This window comes from Sprattus sprattus, assembly GCF_963457725.1.
Source record: "Sprattus sprattus genome assembly, chromosome: 12".
In the NCBI taxonomy this organism is placed as follows: domain Eukaryota; kingdom Metazoa; phylum Chordata; class Actinopteri; order Clupeiformes; family Clupeidae; genus Sprattus; species Sprattus sprattus.
The window spans coordinates 15,187,280-15,210,017 of NC_137910.1; the positions used below are offsets into that span (position 1 = coordinate 15,187,280).

The window sequence follows — 22,738 nt, forward strand, 5'->3', positions numbered from 1 at the left end:
AACATTTGACAAGAGAAATTGCATTTATTAAACCTAGCGTGACGTAAGGATCCATCTGATCTTCTATCCGGATATATGTGCTTTGACACCACCCATTCTGCCACAACAATATCCGGGGTTGGCTGTGATGAAACGCACACGGACTGTCGCAACATGTAAAGTCTGAAGCTACTCAGTTAAGGTTATCATGTAGATCCAAGCATAGGTTATAATATATTTTAATGATTACGGCGTCATGGGGGGTGTATACCAGATGTTGTGACTACTTTTACCAGGTTGCCAGTCTCTGGGTGCGCAGTTTTCTGTTGTTTGCTGACTAGCTAGCTTGCTGTAACATTAGCTAACAGTGAACGTTGGAGCTTAACTTCGATGGCGCGAGGTCGGAGGCGTAGTGGAAGGCATGGTCCTCCTCATGGCAGTGGCCCCCGTTTCCCGCGGCATCCACATGGTCCTCCCCAGCAGGGACCGTATGGTCCTTCTGAGCAACCTTATGGTCCTCCCGAGCAACCTAGGATGGGACCACCACCACCTCGCGATTATCCTAATCAAGACTTCATGTACGGACGTCCACCGGACTATCAGATACCTATGGGGCGAATGTCAGGACCACAGTTCGTCGAAGATCCAAGACCACAGTTCCAAAGACAACAGTTCCTCGAAGATCGAAGACAACAGTTCCACGAAGATCAAAGACAACACTACCTCGAAGATCCATATCCAATCCCTCCAATGGATATGGAGCCGATGGGTTATGGTCCTGTTGATGACATGCCTTTCGGTCAAGGTTCTGATATGCCGAACGATTACCGTTTTGAAATGGATTGTCCACCGATGGATTGTAGACACCTTCCTCCGAGGGAGTATGAACACGGTCCGGAAATGAATCGCGAGTTTGCGCCTATGGAGCGAGGATTACCCGGGCCTATGGATTTCGAACCTGGGGAATTTATCCGTGAACATATGGAGCCCCGTGGAGGTATGGCGCCCCGTGGAGGTATGAAGCTCCGTGGACGTATGAAGCCCCGTGGACGTCCAGGTACGCGTCACTTTGGATCAGTGGACCCTTTTGTTGCTCAGGCGGATCAATTCGGACAGGCGGAGGCTCAACCTGGAGCTATCGATCGTGATTTTGGAACCTTGGTTCACCGTTCCGATCCAAACGAGGAGAAGTATGCCCCTGTAGATCAAATGCGTGTCAATGTTGGTCCCGGCGAACGAACCGTCATCATTGGTTCAGACAACCGAGATTTTGAGATGGACGGACAGTCTGACCCAGCACCTCCTGCCTTTCCAAACGAGGTGATACTTACTCACTAGGTCTTACTCTTAAATATGAGATTTTTGTGAATGAAACGCATCTGTCAACTAATTAGAAAAGTTTCCCCATGAAGCTGCCAAAGTCTCGAATTGCTACGTGATTGAGGCAGTGTTTCATATTTCGAACAATCTCTGTTTCCTGTACTTAACAGTTCACATTTAATGAGGCAAAACGCACGCAAAATTATGCTTGCTAAGGGGCATCCAGTTTCTGGGTGGTGCACTCTGTTTTCTTAAGAAACCGCTTATCAGAAAGCTTTGTGTTCTACATTGTAACTATTTCTACTGGGTTGGTAGGTTGCTGGACGAGCTGAGTGGTTCAGATTAAAGTGTACTGCTGTAGAGGTGTACCTCATTTTCTGTGCACCCTGGGAAATTCACCAATGTGTTGACATGTTTATCGTCCTGTTCTTCTGCTGTGAAGGGTGGACCCCCTCCAGGAGCTCATCCTGCCCCCTTGCCTGTGCCAGCCGTCCCATCACTGGCACCCCCACCAGAGCCCCCCAAGAGCAACACACCCACCCCAGAGGAGCAGCCCAAAGTTGCAGCCTCGGCCCCAGCCACCGCCCCAACCAAGTAAGGCTGAGCCTTTTCTCATGTGTAATTGGGAGGGAGGACTTTTTCTACCTGAAGAAATAATTGACATAGTATTGATCCTGACTTACACTTTTTTCCTATGGTCCTGTTAATAATCACAGCAATGAAGCCAGTGATGGTGGTGATGATGATAGCCAAACCTTGAATGGAGCAAAATGCAAAGCTCATTTTCTTTTGCAGTGGAAGAAAAGCTGTATGCCTAATATTTGTTTCACGTTTGGGTCAGTGTGTGCTGTGTGTTTAACTGCTCATGCCTCTCACAGGCCTCCCCTCGGACGGTCCACGGGGATCATCTCGTTCTTAGGGGTAAGTACTAAGTACAGTCGGCTGTCGGTACTCGTGTGTTCCATACACGCTGTTTCATCTGGTAGTTTTCTTTTGGGGTGATAGCACAGACATCACAATACGGAGACAGTTTCGGGATACAGTCAGAGGTCCTCATGACCACTCCCCTGTCTTTACAGCCATTGTCTGACCACAGCAACATGAATCTGCACTTAAGACAGCGAATGCTGTTTATACTATATATCTTATACTGTTTAGGGAAACCTGCAGGGAGTCGCCAAAACGACATAAAGATGAATCTGCACATAAAGGGGGCCCTCTGCCTTCCTGTTCAAACAGATGAAGAGGAAGTTGTGCAGAGCTTTTTAGGAAGACATATATGAAGTGTGGAAGTTAAAGGTTTAAAGAAAGAACGTAAACAAAAATGACCTCCTCTAGGGATTTGTGAAACATTATGACCAAATCTTACCTGGTCTTGTAGCAGAGACGGTTTACACACTCTTCTATCTCCAATACCAGGTGCATCCAGAAAAATAAATATAAAAGGTTATAAATAATATAATAAATATCATGAATAATACCCAAATTCATGCATATGTTTGCAGAAAAGGTTGTTTTTCCTTTCAAATAAAGGGGAAAAAAGAGGTTCTTGTTTTTATTATCAATTGTAACATTTTGGTGAAATCAGACAAACTTTCTCCAAAGTTAATTTCTTTTGCATTGTGTTTCTTAACTGAGCTAACTCAACTGAAAATCAGTGGAGTGTGTCCGAATGAAAGACTTGACTTCCAGGATCACGACCTTCCCATAAATTCCCAGAATTTATCAAGTTACAAATGAAATAGAAGGGTATATGGCAAACTGTAGAGTTAAGCTAAATGATTTGTATGATGATGAAGTTTCTGGACATCAGGCTGTCAGGAGTAGAGATGCTGTTCAGTCTCTTGCCCAGATCCCTCTCTATGTGTCCGTGGGTGTCCACACTATTATTCTACTACAAAGGTGTAGATCAGACGGTTCCATTTATCAGGGACCCTCTCACTTCCACTGAGAACCTTATTGCACTTCCTCAGCTTCGTCAGACGTAACAGATTAATGCTGTGCGTCTCCTTCTTCTCAGGTCAACAGCGGCGTCATTGAAAGGGATGATCTGAAGAGGTTTAACTTCAGCTTCAATGTTTTTATGGGCAATCGCAAGTTCTTGGTTCCTGGGGTGAAGGTGCATTTCACTGTCTTCAAGAACAGGGTGGGTTCGCCTCATTCCAGTCCAAACAACATGTTTTTTTGTTTTAAATGTTTTAAAAATGTTCTTTATTATTTTAGCACACATGATTTATAATATCTCAGTGATTCGTATCTTATCATGTGTTTGTGTTTTGTGTTGTTCCTTTTTCAGAAGAAAGAGGAGTTTGCCACTGATGTGATTATTCCACGTGGGGGCACAGAGGAGCTGGACAGTAAGGTTTTCGAGGGACACGTCAAGAAGACTCCAACTGATGCAAAGGTGGGCTGCATCGCCAAAGCCTGATCATGTTAAAGATCCATGATGCTACCAAGAGGGACCTCTCTCTTGGTAGACACCCTTATTTAGATTAGTGAGCTCAGCTAACAAGTGAAGTCAAACCGGCCTGTACAGACTAGTCACAAAATGTTTGTCAGTTCTCAGTATTTCGTTCATAAAACACGTTCATGTTATCTAGGTGCACAGGATTACTCATCTTTTGTTCAGAATAATTTATTCTGATCCTTCAGTAGCAGCATTATCATGTATGCATTCTGCTAGCGTAGACTGCACCCTGGTAGCATTATCATGTATGCATTTTGCTAGCGTAGACTGCACCCTGTACCTTTAAGCTGTTCCGCTTTGTTACAATTCTCCGACTACGAGAGACCGTTATCTGCTTATCAGTCTGTTTAAGGAGTGCCCTTCACTCCCACTGCATATGCCTCCCCATTGTTTATGGCCCACGGCATGTTGCAATGATTCACCCTCACCCCTTCGACCCCTTCAGGCTCAAACAGACAAATTGAGGGGGTTGTAACCTTAAGATGGGGGTCTTCAACCCACAGAGACCAGAATCCTCATGTTTCTGAGATCTATTCAGCGGCAGGACTGAGACCACTGTACCATTCAGACTGAGACCATTCAAATGAACCCAAACATGACAAAGAAATCATCTTCTAATGCAATCTAAGTACTCTTAAATCCACCCCCCTGCCCTTAGTTTCACCCTTGCATGGAAAAGCAGGGGAGAAAACCAGAGACGGATAGTACAGATAAGAACACCAAGAGGGGGGTGAGAAAGTCAACAAAATGGAACAATGCAGTTCTGGAATGTTGTTCAAGGCATACTCTAACAACAACTCACCCACACCTAATGAGTTATTGCAACTAGAAGGCCATCTGTGTTTTTTACAAAGATTCCTGTCTTGGTTCAAAGTTTTGTAAATTATAAGTTTTAATTGTTTGATCGTAGGACTGCAATGGAGGCTTGATCTCAGCGACCCTCTTTGACGAGGTCCGGGTGCTGACGTTTGGCAAGGCCAACTGTAAAGCGACGTTGTTCAAGAACGACCATGTCCACTTCCAAGTGGTTACCGATCTCCTGTCAAGAGTGAAGAGAGCCACCAACGTCAAGCCACAAATCCCAACTACATTCAATTTCACCAGAGAGAAGAGAGAGAAGGTGAGACTGTTACTGCAGTAAATGCTGATTACCCAGTGCAGCCCAGTTTCATTGTGTTTGCACTGGTTTGAGAGCAGCCATGTGCAGTTCAATGCCTGTGCTGCAATAATGAGTATCATCATCATAATAATACTTATAATAATAATAATATCAACATTGAGCATGGCTATGGACTTTTTAGTATGGTGATGGTATTAGCTGAAGTAACAGCCAATTACAGGTTGTGATGGCATGCTTATCAAAGGCAAAACACAGATTGGTGAACAATTACAGTTGGACTTTTTATCTTCTCACCACTACTATCTGTTTTGTAGAAGAAGCGAGAGTGAATATCCTCGCATCCAGTGATTTGCAGTAATAATACCTACTCTGGAAAGATGTGAATTTTTTTTCTTCTTTGAAATAACAACAGGGTGTGATCATGGACATCAAGGATGGTTCCTGCTCAATCATGTCGGAGAACCACAGAAACCTCTGGGCCGCCATGACGGAGAACCTGAGTGAGGGGGACCTGGGAGTCATGGACGAGGTGGAGTTCACCGCCGTCCCGGTGAGTTAGTCAGACACCAGCTCCTTACTGTGGAAGGGTGTCAGGTTGGAGAATACAAGGTGGAGCTCACCTCTCTCCTGGTGAGTTAGTCAAGTTATTCATTTATATAGCACAGCTGAAAAATGACCAATAAACTACCAAAGTGCTATACAAAGTATCAGAAATTGAAAAGAGGACAAAAACAAAACAGCTAAAAGGCCGGTGCAACTGTCGTATTTTTATTTACTTATGACTGTATTGTTGAATAATATGTGTATTGCTGGTACTGGAACATGGACATCTCAACCAACAGGCAGAAGGGCCCTTTTCTGATAAATCACGCAGTAAACGTCTCTCTGAAAGGCCACGACAGGGTCACAGGTTCCTCTAGGCGCTTCTGAAATGCCACAAGACAGGAAGTTTCCAGACACCATACCTGAAAATAACTGAGACACTCTTTATCGCAGGAAACTGTGCAATATGCACACTGTTAAAATAGATGTACCAATTGTTCTCAATCTCCATGTGGTTAATTCTGATGAAGTAAACAAGAGCAGATCTATAAAAAGGGCACGGGGAGTTGGTCCTCAGGTTATCTACTTGATTGCTCTTGCCAAATGCTGATAGTCTTTGAAATGCTCCATGGACCAGCTCAGCAGTAGTTGATTTTCTCTGAATTAAACGGTTCAGTATATTCATACCTGTCTGCCTTGAGGAGTTTCTTGAGAACTCTTAGAATTTTCCGCGACAAAACCAAGCAGGTTTTTAGCCTAGTGTTAAAACATCCCGTGATGGTAGCTGATCTAAGATGCCACAAAGGAGGCCCAGTGCTTAGTCAGGCACCAACACCTCACGATGGGAAGAGAGTCAAGTGTGAGAATTTGTAACATCGTATGTATTCCAGATACATTTATTCCAGCAAATTTACAGTATAAGAGATACTGATTATTGATATTGGATTGACTCTGTGAGATTCCTGGAATCATGTCAACACGATGTCAATAGCAGATCAGGTATCGGGTCCTTGACTACCATGGGCCTAAATGTGCTCCGATGTCATCCTCATTTTACAGGAGGGGGCCGTTCGGTTGCTGAAACTTCCAGAAGGCACAGTGACCTTCGGTTCGAGTGCCGAAAACAAACTGGCGAAGGAGAGGAGTGATGTTAAAGACGCCGCCATCAAGAGCAAGGTGGGTAGGGCAGAGTGATCCAGGAACGTTATTTTTACTCAATCCAAATCTGAATGCCTGTAAACTATGATAATATGGTCCATCTGTTTGTGGAAAGATAATCTAGAGACTTGATCTGGAACAGAAAATCTCCAGTTTGGCCATGCTGTCTCCAGTTTGGAGTCTTAGTTTGGAGTCGTCTGCTGGCTCATAAACTTGCAAATGCCCTACCGATGATGCTTAAAGGCACAATATGCAACAATTATGCTTCAGGATTAGGGTTAGGATAAGCAGTTTAACCTTAAAATAACAGCTTGAAAAAAATTGGGGCGCTACAATGACTTTTAATATGGAGAATTGCGTCCGTGCCAATGGCATAGCAGGGTCGATAGGCATATAACTGCCTTCTGTAGTTTTGCCTGCCGATGCCCGCCGACCTGACTTTGATTACCTTCTGCCGATCTAGTAAGTAGCTTATTTGCCGTCTTGCTTAGTCTTGTGTTGCACATGATTGATGTTTGACTGTGTAAGGACAGTCGTTGAGTAATTAGTTTGTCATAATGTCAAAGTCAGCACATTTCAAGAGATTTCGTTAGTTTTAGCTGCTAGCATACCTTTAGCGAATAGCTATTAATCCTTAATGCACCTTTAATGAGAAAGAAGAATATCACACGAAAAGATATATATATGAATAAAGCTGCAGTCTCACACCTGTGTTGCCTGAAAGTTTTTACCACACATTAAGTGTGTGTGAAAAGGAAGAATGTGTGGTAAAAACTTTCAGGCAACACAGGTGTGAGACTGCAGCTTTATTCACAGCACTGGAGAAAGTTACAAGCGCCACATAAGTCAAGCACATGCAGTCCCATTATTTCATTGAAAGACACGTGGCTAACAGACATATGACCAAACTAGTCTTGGCTGGTTTCTATCAAGACTAGGAAATGGTGATGACAATTGGAAGGACGTATATAGTGCATTGTGAACCCCCCCTCGAGTCATTTACATTTAGTCATTTAGCAGACGCTTTTGTCCAAAGCTACGTACAAGGGAGGGAACAGTCAAGCTACGGTCAATAGAGATCTAGTGTAACAATAAATACTCCTTTACATAAGAAATAGAAAAACTATATACAAAATAAAAAAGAAGTGTAGGAATGTAACTGCTCTAAGTGCAAGTTAAGCACTTTTCAATGCCAGTTAGGAAGGGAGGTGCTCTCTGAAGAGTTGGGTCTTCAAAAGCTTCTTAAAGGTAGAATCATCATTCCATGGGGTCAGTTATGTCAGCCATTCCATGGGGTCAGTTATGTCAGCTTCCATGGGGTCAGTTATGTCAGCTTCCTTTCCTGCTACTGTTTAGGCCAGGTGTGTTTCATTATGGCTTATGTCTGCCTAAGGGAGGTCCCCATAGTCCTGCTAATATGTTTTTCATGTTCCTCGTTAGAAAAGGGAATTTGTGTTTGCACAAAAATGTGTATTGCTGTCATTAGACCTCAGGGACACAGAGGAAGATCATATCTTTCAAACTTACACACAGTGAAAAGAAAACGCCACCAAGCAGCTTACAGTTTTAAAACACAAACATTTACCTACAAATGTGATTCAAACACTTTTATTATACGGCTCAGCATGTTGCTAAAAGTTCCATTGATTTGAATGGGCTACCCCAACGTTCTGAGGTCTGATATTTCTTTATAATTACTGCTGCAATTTGCAACAGGTTTTTTGCTTCTAATTTATATCTTTTATATCATTCCACAAGTAGTCCGGTCACTTTTCGTAACAAATTAATTGTAACTTGAAGTTAAGGATTAATAAATTGCTACGCAACACCTGCAACCTCAATTGTCTTTTTCTGTTTGTCCCGTTGGGATTTATTCTCCGGTACGAATCGGCTGACTATACATTATCCCTTGCATAACATCATGGTGAGCCGTGAAGAATAATAACATACAGTTACACAAAAAAAATACTCAAACCTGATACATAGGCTATTACATATAATGGGGGTATTTTACACATCGTTAACACATTGTGCACACACAGCCCACCATGGAACAAGTACAATTCATTGACCATTGTTGTTTATTGATCAGTAATCTTTCAGCATCCAGACATATGTGTATTTTGTCTTGTGTCCTCATGGGTGTGGTAATCTCACTTCTTCACCTGGATGGCTCTAAAAGCCAGAATGTCATATCTGTAATGAATGCCTCTTCAAATTTTTAACCAGCCACTGGTGATTTGTGTGGTACATTTTTCCATTCCCTTCCCTTCCTCTTCAGTGGAAGCCCATTGCGTCAGGGCCATCACCAGAAAAGGAAGTTCTAGAGGATGTGAGCAGCACAACGTACGAGGGAACAGTGCTCAGACTTCCAGCAAAGGACGAGGAGACGGTCAAGAATAAAGCAGTTACTGGGAACAAGGCAAGTAGTGCATTGGCAGCAGTGGACACCACACTGGTAGATACTGGTGACGGGAGAGTATTTCACATTTTAAATAGAATAATTAAAAATGTGGTAACTTTTTTTTCTTTTTTTTTTAACCAAAGATACTTACAAGTTAGGTAAAACAAACTAATCTGGAAATTATAAAAGCTTCTCAAGAAACCTCTCAAGGCAAACAGCTGTGAAAATACTGAACTGTTTATTTTAGAGTAGTTTACTGCTGCTGAGCTGGTCCATGGAGCATCTCAAAAACTCTAAGCTTAAGGCAAGAGTGATCAAGCAGACTAACTGAGCACAAAGCCCCCTCAAACTCTTTATAGATCTCAGGGTTTCCCCCAGGATTTCCTGTAAGGTGCGGTGGCACGTCAGCGGGGGGTCTGGGGGCCCCCCCCCAGAAAATTTTGTATTTCTTAGACGCAATTTCCTGCATTTTAACCGAATTGTGGGCCCAGTTTCAGCTCAATACAGAACTGTACTTTTGTTTCTAAATACGGGACAATGTCATTATTTCAGGTCCTTAAAGGTGTACAAAGTATGGGTCCTCATGAGCTACCTATTTGGCAAAACATGATCGGTGTTATACAGCCACGGTTTAAACCTAGGCTTTTCAACCCATGTTGGGTCCCAACCTGAAGCCCTGTGTTTGCCAGGTTTTTTATTGTTGTTGGTTGGCTGGCTCTTCTCACTGTCTTCCCTCACATCTGACTCTCTTGGTTCTAGGCAGCATTCTCCAGCTCCACTACTACTACCTGCCTATATTTCATTTCAAAACATTACATGTTGAAATATGATGACAAAATATTACTGTTTACAGTAGCCTACTTCACATACATTGTGTGACTACTATGACTATTGTTACTGACTACTGATACTGTCATCATAAGAAGATTTAGCAAAAGGGGCAGGTGTTTATTTTGGGGATATTTACACTGCACGCATAGTAGCCTGCTTGCTGAAGCCTAATGATGCTGTACAGCGCTTGCTACAACTACGTCATTAAGCAGGGTGCCGCAAAGTGGTCAACAAGTCAAACAAGAGAAGGCGGTGCTGAAAGGCAAAACACACACACACACACACGAACGCATGTCCAAGTGGGGTTATGAATTCACAGGATATCTCGAGGTTAATTTGAGAAATGGCTCTTTCCTTTTTTTAGTGAAGTATTTCAGCAAACTCATCTGAAAAAGAGGACAGAGTGAGACGATCTAAATGCATTAGAATTATTATCTTTGAAGAGGACGCGTTGACATTTTGGATTCGAAAACTCCGGCGGGAATTACTAGCTATTAGGCTACTTGTTTAACTGTTCTTGTATTTATTACGAACGAAATCGCTAAGTTGGTCGGCTTGTCCTTAGCCTAACTAATAGATCTATGAGCTCTGCGAAGGTGTCCGCCTATTTTAAAACCACGCAGGCCTCGGACTTGCTACCTTTAACAAACTTTGCTCTGTTGTCATCCGCTACAAGTGCAGGGCTCATTGCGGGACCACACACAGCTGTGCGTTTAGAAATGACCGTTACTGAAGCTTATTTACATTTAGCCTCCCGAAATAGACGCAATGTGAGAAACCAGCCGTCTACGTCTACAACATATTAGGCCTACGATGTAACCCCTGCACAATGTTCAACAACTTGTTCTCACATGTAAAATAAAATTAATTCAACGTCACGTACCTCTGATCCAGTTGTTCGGTTTCTAGTTTGAGGGCCAGTGTGTCAGAAACGAGAGAGGGGGCGGGGGGAGTATGTAAACCGGCTGTGGTAAGCCGTGGATGCCGTGGAACGCTGATCAAGTGCGGGAAAGGCAGACGAATCCTTTGATGTGGCAAATAACACACCAAAAAACAGGGCTCCGATTTTTTCCGATGCGTGGCGGGGAATGACGAAGGTGCGGCGGCCCGCCACGCTGAAATGAACGTAGCGGAAACCCTGGATCTTATCACACCTCTTCTTCCCTGTACCCCTGCCCTTATTTACCCATCCCATCACATTTGACCACATTAAGACTCTTTGTTCCATCTGTTTTGAACAGTTTGCATGTTACACAGTTCGCAAACTGCTGGCCGTTTCCTGTGATGACAGGTGTCTCGCCTTTTTTGGTACCGAGACTCTCTGTCTGGTAGCTCTTCGGAGGAGCCTGGTTCCTCTTCAGAGAAGGCCTACAGACTCTCTGTCCCGTGGTTTCTCAGAAAAGGCCTCTCTGCCTCGTGGCGGGTCACCATTTTGTAATGTCACAGCCATTTTATCTAACTGTTACTCCTATCTGTTTAGATGTCCATGTTCCAGCACCAACAATACACACATTATTCGATATTGCAGTCATGAGTAGGTAAAAAATACAACATAAGCTACACAGACTATCAACCTGCTCTTCAGCAAATTAGCTCTCAGTAGGGTCTCGTAATTAATCAATTAATGACAGCTGACAGCAAACACGTTGGGTAAAAGCATCTACCAGATAGCTAAATAGAAATGTATGGTGTGATGATAAGTGAAATATAACCCCCAACCACTAGGGGGCTGCACCTGTAACTTTACATTTCAATAGAGCATCTTTGATCTGGAGACAATTGATTGAGACAATGCAAAGCTAATGCATGTTTAATGTGCTCACCGCATTTTTTTAAATTAAAGGCACTTCTTCATCAAGTTGAGTTTTTGCTTAAGAAGTAACATAAAATATGGTACATTTCCAAAAGCTTTGAAAAAAAGTAAGCGTGTGCAGAAAGCGTGTGAGCTTCAGTCACAGAACTGCTCAAACTTTGGAAATTGCAGTTTTAATGATTCCTCATAAGAACCATGCTGCAAAAACGGACTCTTTAAAACAGATTGCCACAGACAATACTCTTATGTTTTTGTACTGAATCAGATGAAGCTGTTGACTTTAAACACATCTACAAACATTTTGTATGTTAACTAACAGTTGTTCCTGCTGTTGTATTGTTTTATAGGAGCTTCTTCTTGGTACATTGAAGACTGTAGTGGAGGGACTGGAGAAGAAGCTAAGCTTCAGGGTGGACGATGTGCTTACGAAGGCCACCATGTTGAAGGGGGACAAAGTTCAGTTTAAATTATCTACCAACCCAAAGACAAGAGCTGAGAGGGCCGTTAACTTGGAGATCCTGCCGGACACCTTCCAATGCACGGACACAGAGGAGCAGCGCAGAGTGGTGAGTGTGATGGCAGCCATGCTCAGGTGTTAGCAGTTGAAACAAAGGAGTATGCAAGAGAACCCTCTCAAAAATCAATACTTTGTAATCAGCACTTTTGAGAGCAACACATGAAAGAGACAGAGAAGTCTAAAAAGGCGGGACTATTTTGATATTTGATATTTTGATGAGGGGCAAGTACCCTGTTTTTTTTGTTGATGTGATTTGAGACACTCTGAGGTTCCGAGATGAGGCCAGGTTAATAGATTTAACACCAGTAGTGTAATGTCTTATCTTAAGGAGCTAATTTAATTCTTCTTCTTTTTTTAGGGTGTTGTTGTGGGCCTTAGTAACACCTATGAGTTTGGATACCTCAAGTACCCGCAGGACTCCGAACTGTACTTTAAATTCTGTGAAGTGATGGATGAGAAGAAACTTTCCCTCTCGGAGAAGGTGGAGTTCACTGTTGTGCCGGTAGGTGCCTGAGGTGCCTCTGTCTTAACTTGTAGTATGAAAACTTCCAAACTGTTCAGTCTGTGCCCAGTGTGTACTGTTCCCCCTATTTGTACCTGAGATTGACTTTACCCAAGAAAGAAGAGCCTAAAATCCAGATAGCAGAATTGTCCTCAACTGACCCTGGGTTGCTCTAATTCTTTGTCATCTTCATCTCTCCAGAGAGCCACATCTGGAACTGGCAACCAAGCCATCAGGGTCAAGAGGTTTACAGAGAGTGTATTCACCCCCGCACCAAAGCTCGAGGGTCTGGGGGCTGTGGAAAAAGAGAAGGTGCAGTGAAATGTGAAATTAGTTTTGCTGTGGTTATAATGTCTTGGTTAAAATCCCAAAAGATGGTGAAGGTTTTGCTGTCTGCTTTATATGCGCCTGTTGCTCATGTTCTCTGTTGATCCTCTTGCCTGTAGAAGAAGATGACCATCAACCTCATGAAGGACCTCGTAAAGACGCAACATGTGGAAATCAAACCCAACCTCAAGAAAGGCCCCGCACAGACGCAACATGTGGAAACCACACCCCACCTCAAGAAAGGCCTCGTACAGACGCAACATGTGGAAATCAAACCCAACCTCAAGAAAGGCCCCGTACAGACACAACATGTGGAAATCAAACCCAACCTCAAGAAAGGCCCCGCACAGACACAACATGTGGAAATCAAACCCAACCTCAAGAAAGGCCCCGCACAGACACAACATGTGGAAATCAAACCCAACCTCAAGAAAGGCCCCGCACAGACACAACATGTGGAAATCAAACCCAACCTCAAGAAAGGCCCCGTACAGACGCAAGATGTGGAAATCAAACCCAACCTCACGAAGGACCTCGTACAGACACAACATGTGGAAATCAAACCCAACCTCAAGAAAGGCCCCGTACAGACGCAAGATGTGGAAATCAAACCCAACCTCACGAAGGACCTCGTACAGACACAACATGTGGAAATCAAACCCAACCTCAAGAAAGGCCCCGTACAGACGCAAGATGTGGAAATCAAACCCAACCTCACGAAGGACCTCGTACAGACACAACATGTGGAAATCAAACCCAACCTCAAGAAAGGCCCCGCACAGACACAACATGTGGAAATCAAACCCAACCTCGGCGGTCCAAATTTCGTGTGAGTTGGTAGACTTGTCAAGGACCATTTTGAATTTTATACCCGGTACAGGTAGCAAACTGTCTGTTACCGCCAAACTCATATGTAAAATAACAGAAGGCATCCCTGATTAAAGGTATGGATTCAAGGTGGTTTTAACCAGATGCCAAATCATTATTTTAACATTTTATGTTTTTTTTTCTCCATCAAATTTTTTTCAGCAAGACAAAAGACCAGCCTGTCTGTCCTAAAACTGATGCGGTAAGAAAAGAGGCTGTGAAGGAGGACCTAAGTGAAGCCAAGCAGGCCAAGAGCAAAGAGGAGTCTGGGAAAATGGAGAAGAGTAGCAGCATCAGCCAGAAAAATGGCGATCCTAGCCGCAGCCAAAGCAAGGACAGGGGTGTCAGGTCTGACCAACATTATGTGTATTGAGCATTTATCCAGGCTTTCTTTAGAGCATGATGAAGTGATTATCTGTAATGGTAGATAATTTACAAAACTTGCATTTAAAAGTTCTGAATGCTCCTTTAAGATGTTTGTGACCTCATTTGAGCCACCATCCCTGATTAAAGGTATGAATTCTAGGTGGTTTTAACCAGATGCCACATCATTATTTTAACATTTGATGTTTTTTTTTTCTCCTCTACAGCAAGACAAAAGACCAGCCTGTCTGTCCTAAAAATGATGCGGTAAGAAAAGAGGCTGTGAAGGAGGACCTGAGTGAAGCCAAGCAGGCCAAGAGCAAAGAGGAGTCTGGGAAAATGGAGAAGAGTAGCAGCAGCAGCCAGAAAAATGGCGATCGCAGCCGCAGCAGAAGCCAGGACAGGGGTGTCCAGTCTGACCATCATCGAAGTCACCGAAGCTCAAGCATAGAAAGGAGACGAGGAGGAAGCAACGAGAAGAGCAGTAGAGACCGTAGGAGTCGCAGTAGAAGCAGAGAGAGGTCTACCAGGCAGAAGCAAAGCAGAAGTAGAAGCAGGGAGAGGTCTACCAGGCAGAAGCAAAGCAGAAGTAGAAGCAGGGAGAGGTCTACCAGGCAGAAGCAAAGCAGAAGTAGAAGCAGGGAGAGGTCTACCAGGCAGAAGCATAGCAGAAGTAGAAGCAGGGAGAGGTCTACCAGGCAGAAGCATAGCAGAAGTAGAAGCAGGGAGAGAAGCAGAGACGGAGTAATAACACAGTCCAAGAGCAAAGAGGAGTCTGGGAAAAAGGAGAGGAGCAGCAGCCAGAAAAATGGCGATCGCAGCAGAAGCCAGGACAGGGGTGCCAGGTTTGATCATCATCAGAGTCAGCGAAGCTCAAGCATAGAAAGGAGACGAGGAGGAAGCAACGAGAAGAGTGGTAGAGACCGGAGGAGTCGCAGTCGGAGCAGAGAGAGGTCTACCAGGCAAAAGCGAAGCAGGAGTAGAAGCAGGGAGAGGGAGCGATACAGAAGGAGGAGCCAGAGCCCAGAGCGGAGAGATGAGAGGCCCAGGAGGCGAAGCAGCAGTCGGGAGCGTTCCTCCAGGAAGCGCAGCCGGAGTAGGAGTGTCAGTCGGGAGCGTTCCTCCAGGAAGCGCAGCCGGAGTAGGAGCAACAGCCCCAGGAGAAAAACTGAAACTGCCTTATCAGAGAACCACACAAGCTCAGGCCCTGTCAGTAAGGATCAGCCAACTCCAGTGCTGACCAGCGGCAGTGCTAGAGGACAGGTGGTCGAGTCTGCGGTGGACATTGAACTTGCCCGGAAGAAGAAGGAGCTGGATGATCTTAATGAGTTGATAGCTCGGAAGCGGGCAATTGTCGCCTTTGAACAGAAGAAAAGAGCACCAGTTGTTGATCCTAAAGAACAGACTGGTTGGAGTCCTCAGTCCTTGCCTTTGGTAGAGGAGCAGGTTCCGCAGTGGTTGCCTGTAAATCTAAACCAAGATGCCAGATCACAGAATCCACCAATCAAGTCCATTTTGAAGAAACCCAAGCAGTCATTCCAGGAGCCAACATTTCCGCTTAAGGTCTGTTACCATGTCACATTCTCCCTTCTTTGTCTTTAGTCATACTTTCCATTTTTTTACATTTTCCTTCTAACCTTTTATCATTTTTGTCGTTGACAGAATGAAGATGATCCTGTACCCCTTGAACCATCAGTTTCCCAACTGCCCTCTGGCAAGTGTTTCCCCATACCTTTATCCTCAGAGAGCACAGACAGGTCACTTCCTTATCAGTATGGTCTACCCTATCCAGCACATCTTCTGACATCAGTGTCCACTTACCCTGCTGTGCTGGAGACGCCCTCAACTCCAACCCCCTCTCACTTCACTGAGGCCCCCCTTCACCAGCGCCCTTTAAGCCCATCCCAGCAGCAAGCAGGACCGGAGGCAAAGAGTAATGTCAATGTTCAGATGCAGCGCTTCCTCAAGCTGCTCAACAAAGGGGTGGACTCCAGCCTGATCTCTATGATGGTAAGAGAGGCCAGGGAGGAGAGCACTGTCATCCAGCAGCAGCATAGCATACCCAGTGCCCCACTCAAGGAGTCCCACAGGGACGAGTCTTACGACCCCTTTAAGGCTACTGAGGAACAGGAGTACTCTGGCCAGGACGCTGTCATCGAGCAGCAGCGTAGCGTACCCAGTGCCTCACTCCGCGACTGGGAGTCCCACTGGGACGAGTCTTATGACCCCTTTAAGGCCACTGAGGAACAGGAGTACTCTGGCCAGGACTCCTTGCTTCCCCATGAGGTGGCTCTGGAGGACGGAAGTGGCTTTTCACGTATTGTTGGCATGAAGTCTGGGCTGTATGTGGAAGAACAGTTCCTCAGAACGAGTAAGGTGGAGGAGGAGGAGCACTACCTTTATGGTAACTCTGCGGCAGAAGATGAACATCGTGTCCCGTACAGCCAAGGTCCTGGGAGATACAAAAACTCAGTGCCCCCTGAGCAATCGAGAGAAGAAACAATGCCTAGACTGACGCAACACAAAGAGGCAGCAACGGCAGCTGCTGGCAAACAAGAGGGCATAGATCAGTCTTTAGGTATAGTTCAGAGCTACCTTAAAACCGTAGGTTTGGAGCTGAATTCCTCTGAGATTAGACAGCTGACAAGCAGGACAATAGAGCGGCTTTATGGCGCTAAAATGGCCACAGCGTCATCAGAGTCCAAAGAGCAAAATCCTTCCCCAAGCCGCCGCCGTAGTCGGACCAACTCGTCAGACTCGTCAGACAGTTTTCAGTCAGTCCCTCCTGAAATGCCACCCAAGCGGCAGGTGTTCATGAGCTTCCGAGATCAACCCAAACAAGGCGCTAAACATGACTTGCACCAAGGGAAGAAAAAGAAGAGCCTAGGCCTCCGTAACCTCACGAGGACTATCAGAAATACGCCAGAGAGCACTAAAGTAGACTCCCCAGAATCGACTAATTACGCAACAGAATCATCATCATCCTCTACTCTTCCCCCCGATTCATCTCAATTCACTTACCAGCCTCCCACTGTCCCCAACTACGCTTACCCTGACGAAACCCCTTACGCAGGACCTCCATATGCTGCGCCCTCTTACCCTCCCCCTCCATTTGTAGTTGTCCATTCAGGAATGCCTCCACCCCCACCAAGTGCTTTTAACCCTTACGCATTGGCAGCAGGGCAAGCATATCCATTCCAGACATATCATCCACCACCTGTCATATCGCCTACTGGCCTCCCTGGACCTGGTCTTGCACCGCCAACTATGCCTTCATCCTCCTCATATTATTCCCTTGGCTACCTCCCCACTAACCCTTCCAGCAGCCACTCGTACATGTCTCTTCAGCTTCCTGGCAGCACCAGTTTCCCTATCCAACAGTCCCAGCACATCCCGAACATTAAGCCCACTGTGACCAACAGCACCAGTTTCCCTGTCCAACAGTCCCAGCACATCCCGAACATCATGAAGCGTTGCCTCACAGTCATCCAGACGTCAAATGTTGTCGAAGCACCCGTTGAAAAGAGTGAAACGACAGATAACACAATACTGGTTCAGCCAAAACTAGTCACTACAATCACAGAGGATGAAATAACGGCAAAACGGAACAAAAGGGTAGGCAACCATTCCCTCTACTCATCATAGAAGGTGAGGCTTTTTGTAGACAAAGTCTTCTTCAGTGCAGTTGTGAGTTGTCTCTCCGTATTTATTTTGCTGTGCAGCTGGAGCAGTTCAACCAGAGGATGAAGGAGAAGAACACAGAGGCTCGGCTGGCACGTGGGAAGAAAGAGTCCACAACAGGTATCAGTTTGATATTTGCAAAATGCGGATCATGCTGCAAGAGCATACATGAAATTTAAGTATTATACTGTTAGTGTGATTGGTAAGTATTTAGTAGGCACAGTTGATAATACTGTACAGGTATGGTGGTTTTCTGCAGATAGCCTTGTTCAGTCTTAGGCGTTTCTTACCACGGTTTAAGTGATGGATACGGTTTTTTTACACCCAAAAATTGTAGAATTGTAATTTGTTATGTGTATTATTCAAATCATCATAACGATTTAAAGGAGGATCTTGGCCGAGGGAAGTTACCCAATGGGTTCAATTATAGACTAGCTAATTGGTCAGACCTTAGTGTCCATTGCATAGCTACTATTAAACTGAAAACGTTTTTCCATGTTAAACTTATCTTGCTTTTCAAGTTAGCTGTACGGGTGGAGCAGGGAGAAGGTTTGCAGGTTAGCACACCTGTGGCTTCTCCGAGCTATGTTGCTGAAGCTAGCAACAAGACCAAGAGGAGCTATGTCCTCTTTAAACTGAATATTGTTTAGTTGGTGAAGGGAAAGGGAAGTTTAAGAAGTATGTGGGTAGATTATTTGTAGTTTTTTTTCCTTGTTGTTAGACTAGCCCACACTGGAGAATGTGTTTGTGCTGCTTAGATGACTGATACCTTATACCGTGGAACTGGTATACAGAGCAGAGTCAGTCCTAACTGTTTTTGAGCCCTAGGCAATAGACCGCACAGGCCAGAGAACAAAGAGAACAAAAAATGGTTTTAAGAATTATGGTGACAATGCTCACCATATTAAATCCACTCTATTTTACCAGATCGGTTAATTGCAGACGCAACACAAACACAATATGCTCTAAATCCAGTCGAGGATGCAAGAATGTTTTGGATATATTAGTATTGCAAAAACTGATCACACCACGTCTCAAAATGTAAGGTATCCATTTAACAACTGTTCCCTGAAGGAAAGGAACGAGGTAAAAGACAGTATGTGATATTATGCCCTTGTATGTGGCTTAAGGCGTTAAATTATATTATTATAACGTTATATATTCACGTTAAAAGGCAGAGGGCGCGTGGTGACGCAGGAATGTCATACGCCAGGTCACCACCATCAGTTCAACCCTTCACTGAGCACTAGCTGCTGTGCGGGGCACACTAGTGTTGTACCTCATTCCTCTCCCTCAGGGAACAGTTGTTGTATGCATAACCTTATGTTCCCTTTCAGTCGATCCACTCGATTACAACACAGCTGAGGCTGAACAGAATATTAGCACCCAACCGATCCAGTAGAGAGGATGGAGGAAGCCACTGATGGGGCCGCCATGTCCAAGAGGTAGAAGCGTCCAAAGGTACAGGAGGAACTCCCGTGATGCGGCAGAGCACACCTCCACACCCCTGAGCAGTGCCCAGGGCTGCCATCCCCCTAATGACCATGCACACCCTCAGAATAAGGCAGGCCCTTGCTGTTATAAGCCAGGGAGCACCTCCACGGTCCAGTGGGAGAGCAGCTGTGTAGACAGCACTCTGCCAGCAGCTGGATTAGCGAAACAGACAAATAGTTGGCCACATGACCGGAACTCCAGAGTGTGTGAAATACATGAATGTAGACAGCACCTGCATTGGGTACAGCCTCCTCTGCTCTGCTACTCTGCTCGGTGGTAAAATGAGGGAAAGAGAAATAAAATAAGTCAAAAGCCTTAGACCTATCAGGCATGTGCAAGTCCTTAGGTACTTCAAGCAGCACTACAGAGTTTTTGGCTTGGAGCTCCACCTAGCGGCTAAACAGTGAAACCTGTTGTAATTTGCTTTCCTCGTTTATGACAAACTAGCGAGTCAACAACTGCTAAAACAGTCAAGAATAGATGGCTATTTCTGAATCGAACTTGTATCAAAATGTGTCTTTCAACTCTCGCCAACGAGTAAAAGCTGTTTCGATAGTGACTATCACTACTCGATCCTAGTCGCGCATGTTCAGATACACAGGACCGGGCGGCTCCAGAAATCTTACAGAGCGCAGTAATTTCCCTACAGGCCCCCGATGGCAATGGTGGAGAGGCCATTCTCCTCATTAAAAGTAATTAAAGCGGCACAATTTTTTTCAAGTTGTTATTTTAAGGTAGAATTGTTAAATAATAGGGGTGGGGGGAAAATCGATTCTTCAAATTCTGTCTAGAAGAATCTATAATCTATAATCGGTTTACAATCGAATCGTTGACCTGAATCGATTCGAATCGTGAGGTGCCGAGAAATTCCCACCCCTATTACATAATGTTATTTTAGTAGCATTAGGGTGCAAAGTGACCTTTGTGTCACCAGGTGCAAACTGGGTGCATGAAGGATGTACAGATAAGGCATGAATTGCAGACACGCTTTGCTGAAGCCAAAACGAGAAGAAGGGCAGTCTAGGATAAGAACTTTATCCTGACCGTAGAGGTAGGTGTGGGCGGGGGGGGATGAACTGTCCATCCCCCCCGCTTGGGACAAGAGGTCCCTGGGAAGTGGGAGAGACCAAGGATGGTCTGCCAGTAGACTGATTATCTCTGCGTACCATGGCCTCGAGCACAGGTCCTAATCAAATAACCTAAAACCTCACCAGCTCATCCTAAAACACAAGCCACAACCGACTTAACATTGTGGACCAATCATGCTCTTGCACAGTAGAGTAAATTAACTGTTTCAGTTATTATTGGAATCTTTATCATTATCTACATCACACATCATCGTATTAGAATCTGCATGGCTGAAGTTAATGAGGCTATGAGTGACTCGTACGATACCCCTGAGCAGTGCATGGATGAGTCCAGTTCAGCCACAGCAGCGGAAGCTGTCCTGCATACCTGTTGTGATTTCTTTACTGAGAGGTTGTGCGTAGGGTTCAGCGCAGCAAAATTCTTAAGACTTGGCAGGCAACATCTACGCAGTAAAGAAGGGCAAGCAGCAGTTTACAGGTTGACAGAGTGAGGAATATTAAATTAGATTAGAAATATGTGCATATATATGTAGTAAGTGTAGTTGTATGAGTGGGGGAGCAGAAAGTACATGGTGATGACGACTGTGCAGTGAGTCAATGTTGCTGATTCAGAAGCCTTACGGCCTGGGGGGAAAAGCTGTTTGTGAGTTTGTAGTCCGTGCACGGATGCTCCGCTAACGTCCAAGACGTACCCTGAGCACACCCTGTTTTTGCTAAACCTGCACTAAAAAGTGCCCCTAAGGGATGATGAAGATTAACTTTACTCTGTTTAGGGACTTACATTGCTAGGCGAGCAAACAAGGTATCAGGAGTCTTGTTGGAAAGGAAACAAGGACTTTCATTTTTAATGTTGAGACTGTACATTTTTTAGGATATTAATAGCTTAGCATATCTAACTTGCCCATTGAGTTCACGAGCCACACGCTTGTGTCCTCACTGGACCTCAAGTCACCCTTCTCACATCCTTCCAGACCTTTTTGTCAGTGGCAGTAATACCATGGCATTGTGGTTGAGCGTCTTACTACACTACCCCTACTCCAAAATCTCAACCTTTTTGAAGCCAAGCTTGTCCTGTTAGTATGTAACAACAGCTAGTCTGTAGCTCATCTTAGGAGAGGGATGTGATGGAGACACATGATAGTCTGAGCACACCCTGAGCAACGTAGAGTATAAGTTCCAGGATGTAAGTGCGCCTGTGTCATTTAAGCAATACAAGCTAATACAGTGTGCTGTGTTGTCGCAATCTTGCAGGCAGTGTTACCAGCAAAGAGGTTAAGAATGTCTGGATTTGCGGTCACTCTCTCGTGACTTGGGCTGAGAAAAGGGCAAAGTCTCCAGAGTTTGGCATGCAGCTGGGCATGGATCCCAACAGCGTGCGAGTTTGGTGGAAGGGAGTGCAGGGCATGACCTGGGACCAGCTTGTGCCCCAGCTGCACCAGCTCAAGCTGAACTGGCCCAATCCAGACCTGCTCCTCATCCACCTAGGAGGCAACGACATCAACAAGAGCACCACAGAAGAACTACTGAGCTCCATCAAGACGGAGCTGACCTCCATACGCAACATCTTCCCCCAGTGCCTGATTGTGTGGTCCGACATCCTGCCGAGACGCTTCTGGAAGCAGGGCACCACGCCTGTCGAGGATGTTGACAAGGCAGTGGACAAGATCCGTGACATGATTAATCGCAGAGTGCATAATATGGTTGCTGAACTAGGGGGAACGGCTGTTACGCACGAGAACATTGGATCTGAACTCTATCGCCCTGATGGTATCCACCTCTCGGGGAGAGGCTTTGACACATTCAACCTGAACCTGCAAGACTTTCTGGAGAAATGGGAGAGTGAGATCTATCAGGAATCTAAAAAGCCTTAGAAGATGATGAGTGAATTTGGTTTTTGTTCAGCTTATTCACGGTCCAGTATCAGTTACTTCTTGTTTATGCTGTAGTTTAGTTTTATACCTTCTGTACTCTTGACTAACGAATGTATTTCAGTTTTATATCGGACTATATTTAGTAAGGCCTGTACAGAAAATGCCTGATGTGTCTTGACACTGTTTTTTTTTTTACGTTGTCCTCAATACAATTTCTTGAATAAAACAAAAATATCAAATAATTTTCCTGATTGTGTTGATTTTTTTATGAAAAGTTTATTTAGTTTATTAGTATTAGTTTATTTTAATCATTGTCATTCATATAATTTACATTCAATAATATTTTTTTAACCCATTAATTCAGACAGTGCAACTTGATTTTAAGTTTTTACA

General features: G+C 44.7%; 1 protein-coding gene across 1 annotated transcript; it reads left to right on the forward strand.

The window, feature by feature from the left end:
• Window positions 1–359: 359 nt before the first annotated feature.
• On the forward strand, window positions 360–22,738 carry LOC308373533 (uncharacterized protein). Its single transcript, XM_080849105.1, has 18 exons — window positions 360–1,299; window positions 1,742–1,893; window positions 2,178–2,220; window positions 3,320–3,445; window positions 3,596–3,703; window positions 4,677–4,886; window positions 5,299–5,436; window positions 6,489–6,605; window positions 8,869–9,009; window positions 11,983–12,201; window positions 12,511–12,654; window positions 12,856–12,966; window positions 13,101–13,810; window positions 14,011–14,196; window positions 14,439–15,774; window positions 15,874–17,826; window positions 17,934–18,012; window positions 21,726–22,738. Exons 1-18 carry the CDS (start codon window positions 370–372, stop codon window positions 22,343–22,345), a joined length of 7,323 nt encoding a protein of 2,440 aa, XP_080705231.1. The 5' UTR covers window positions 360–369; the 3' UTR covers window positions 22,346–22,738.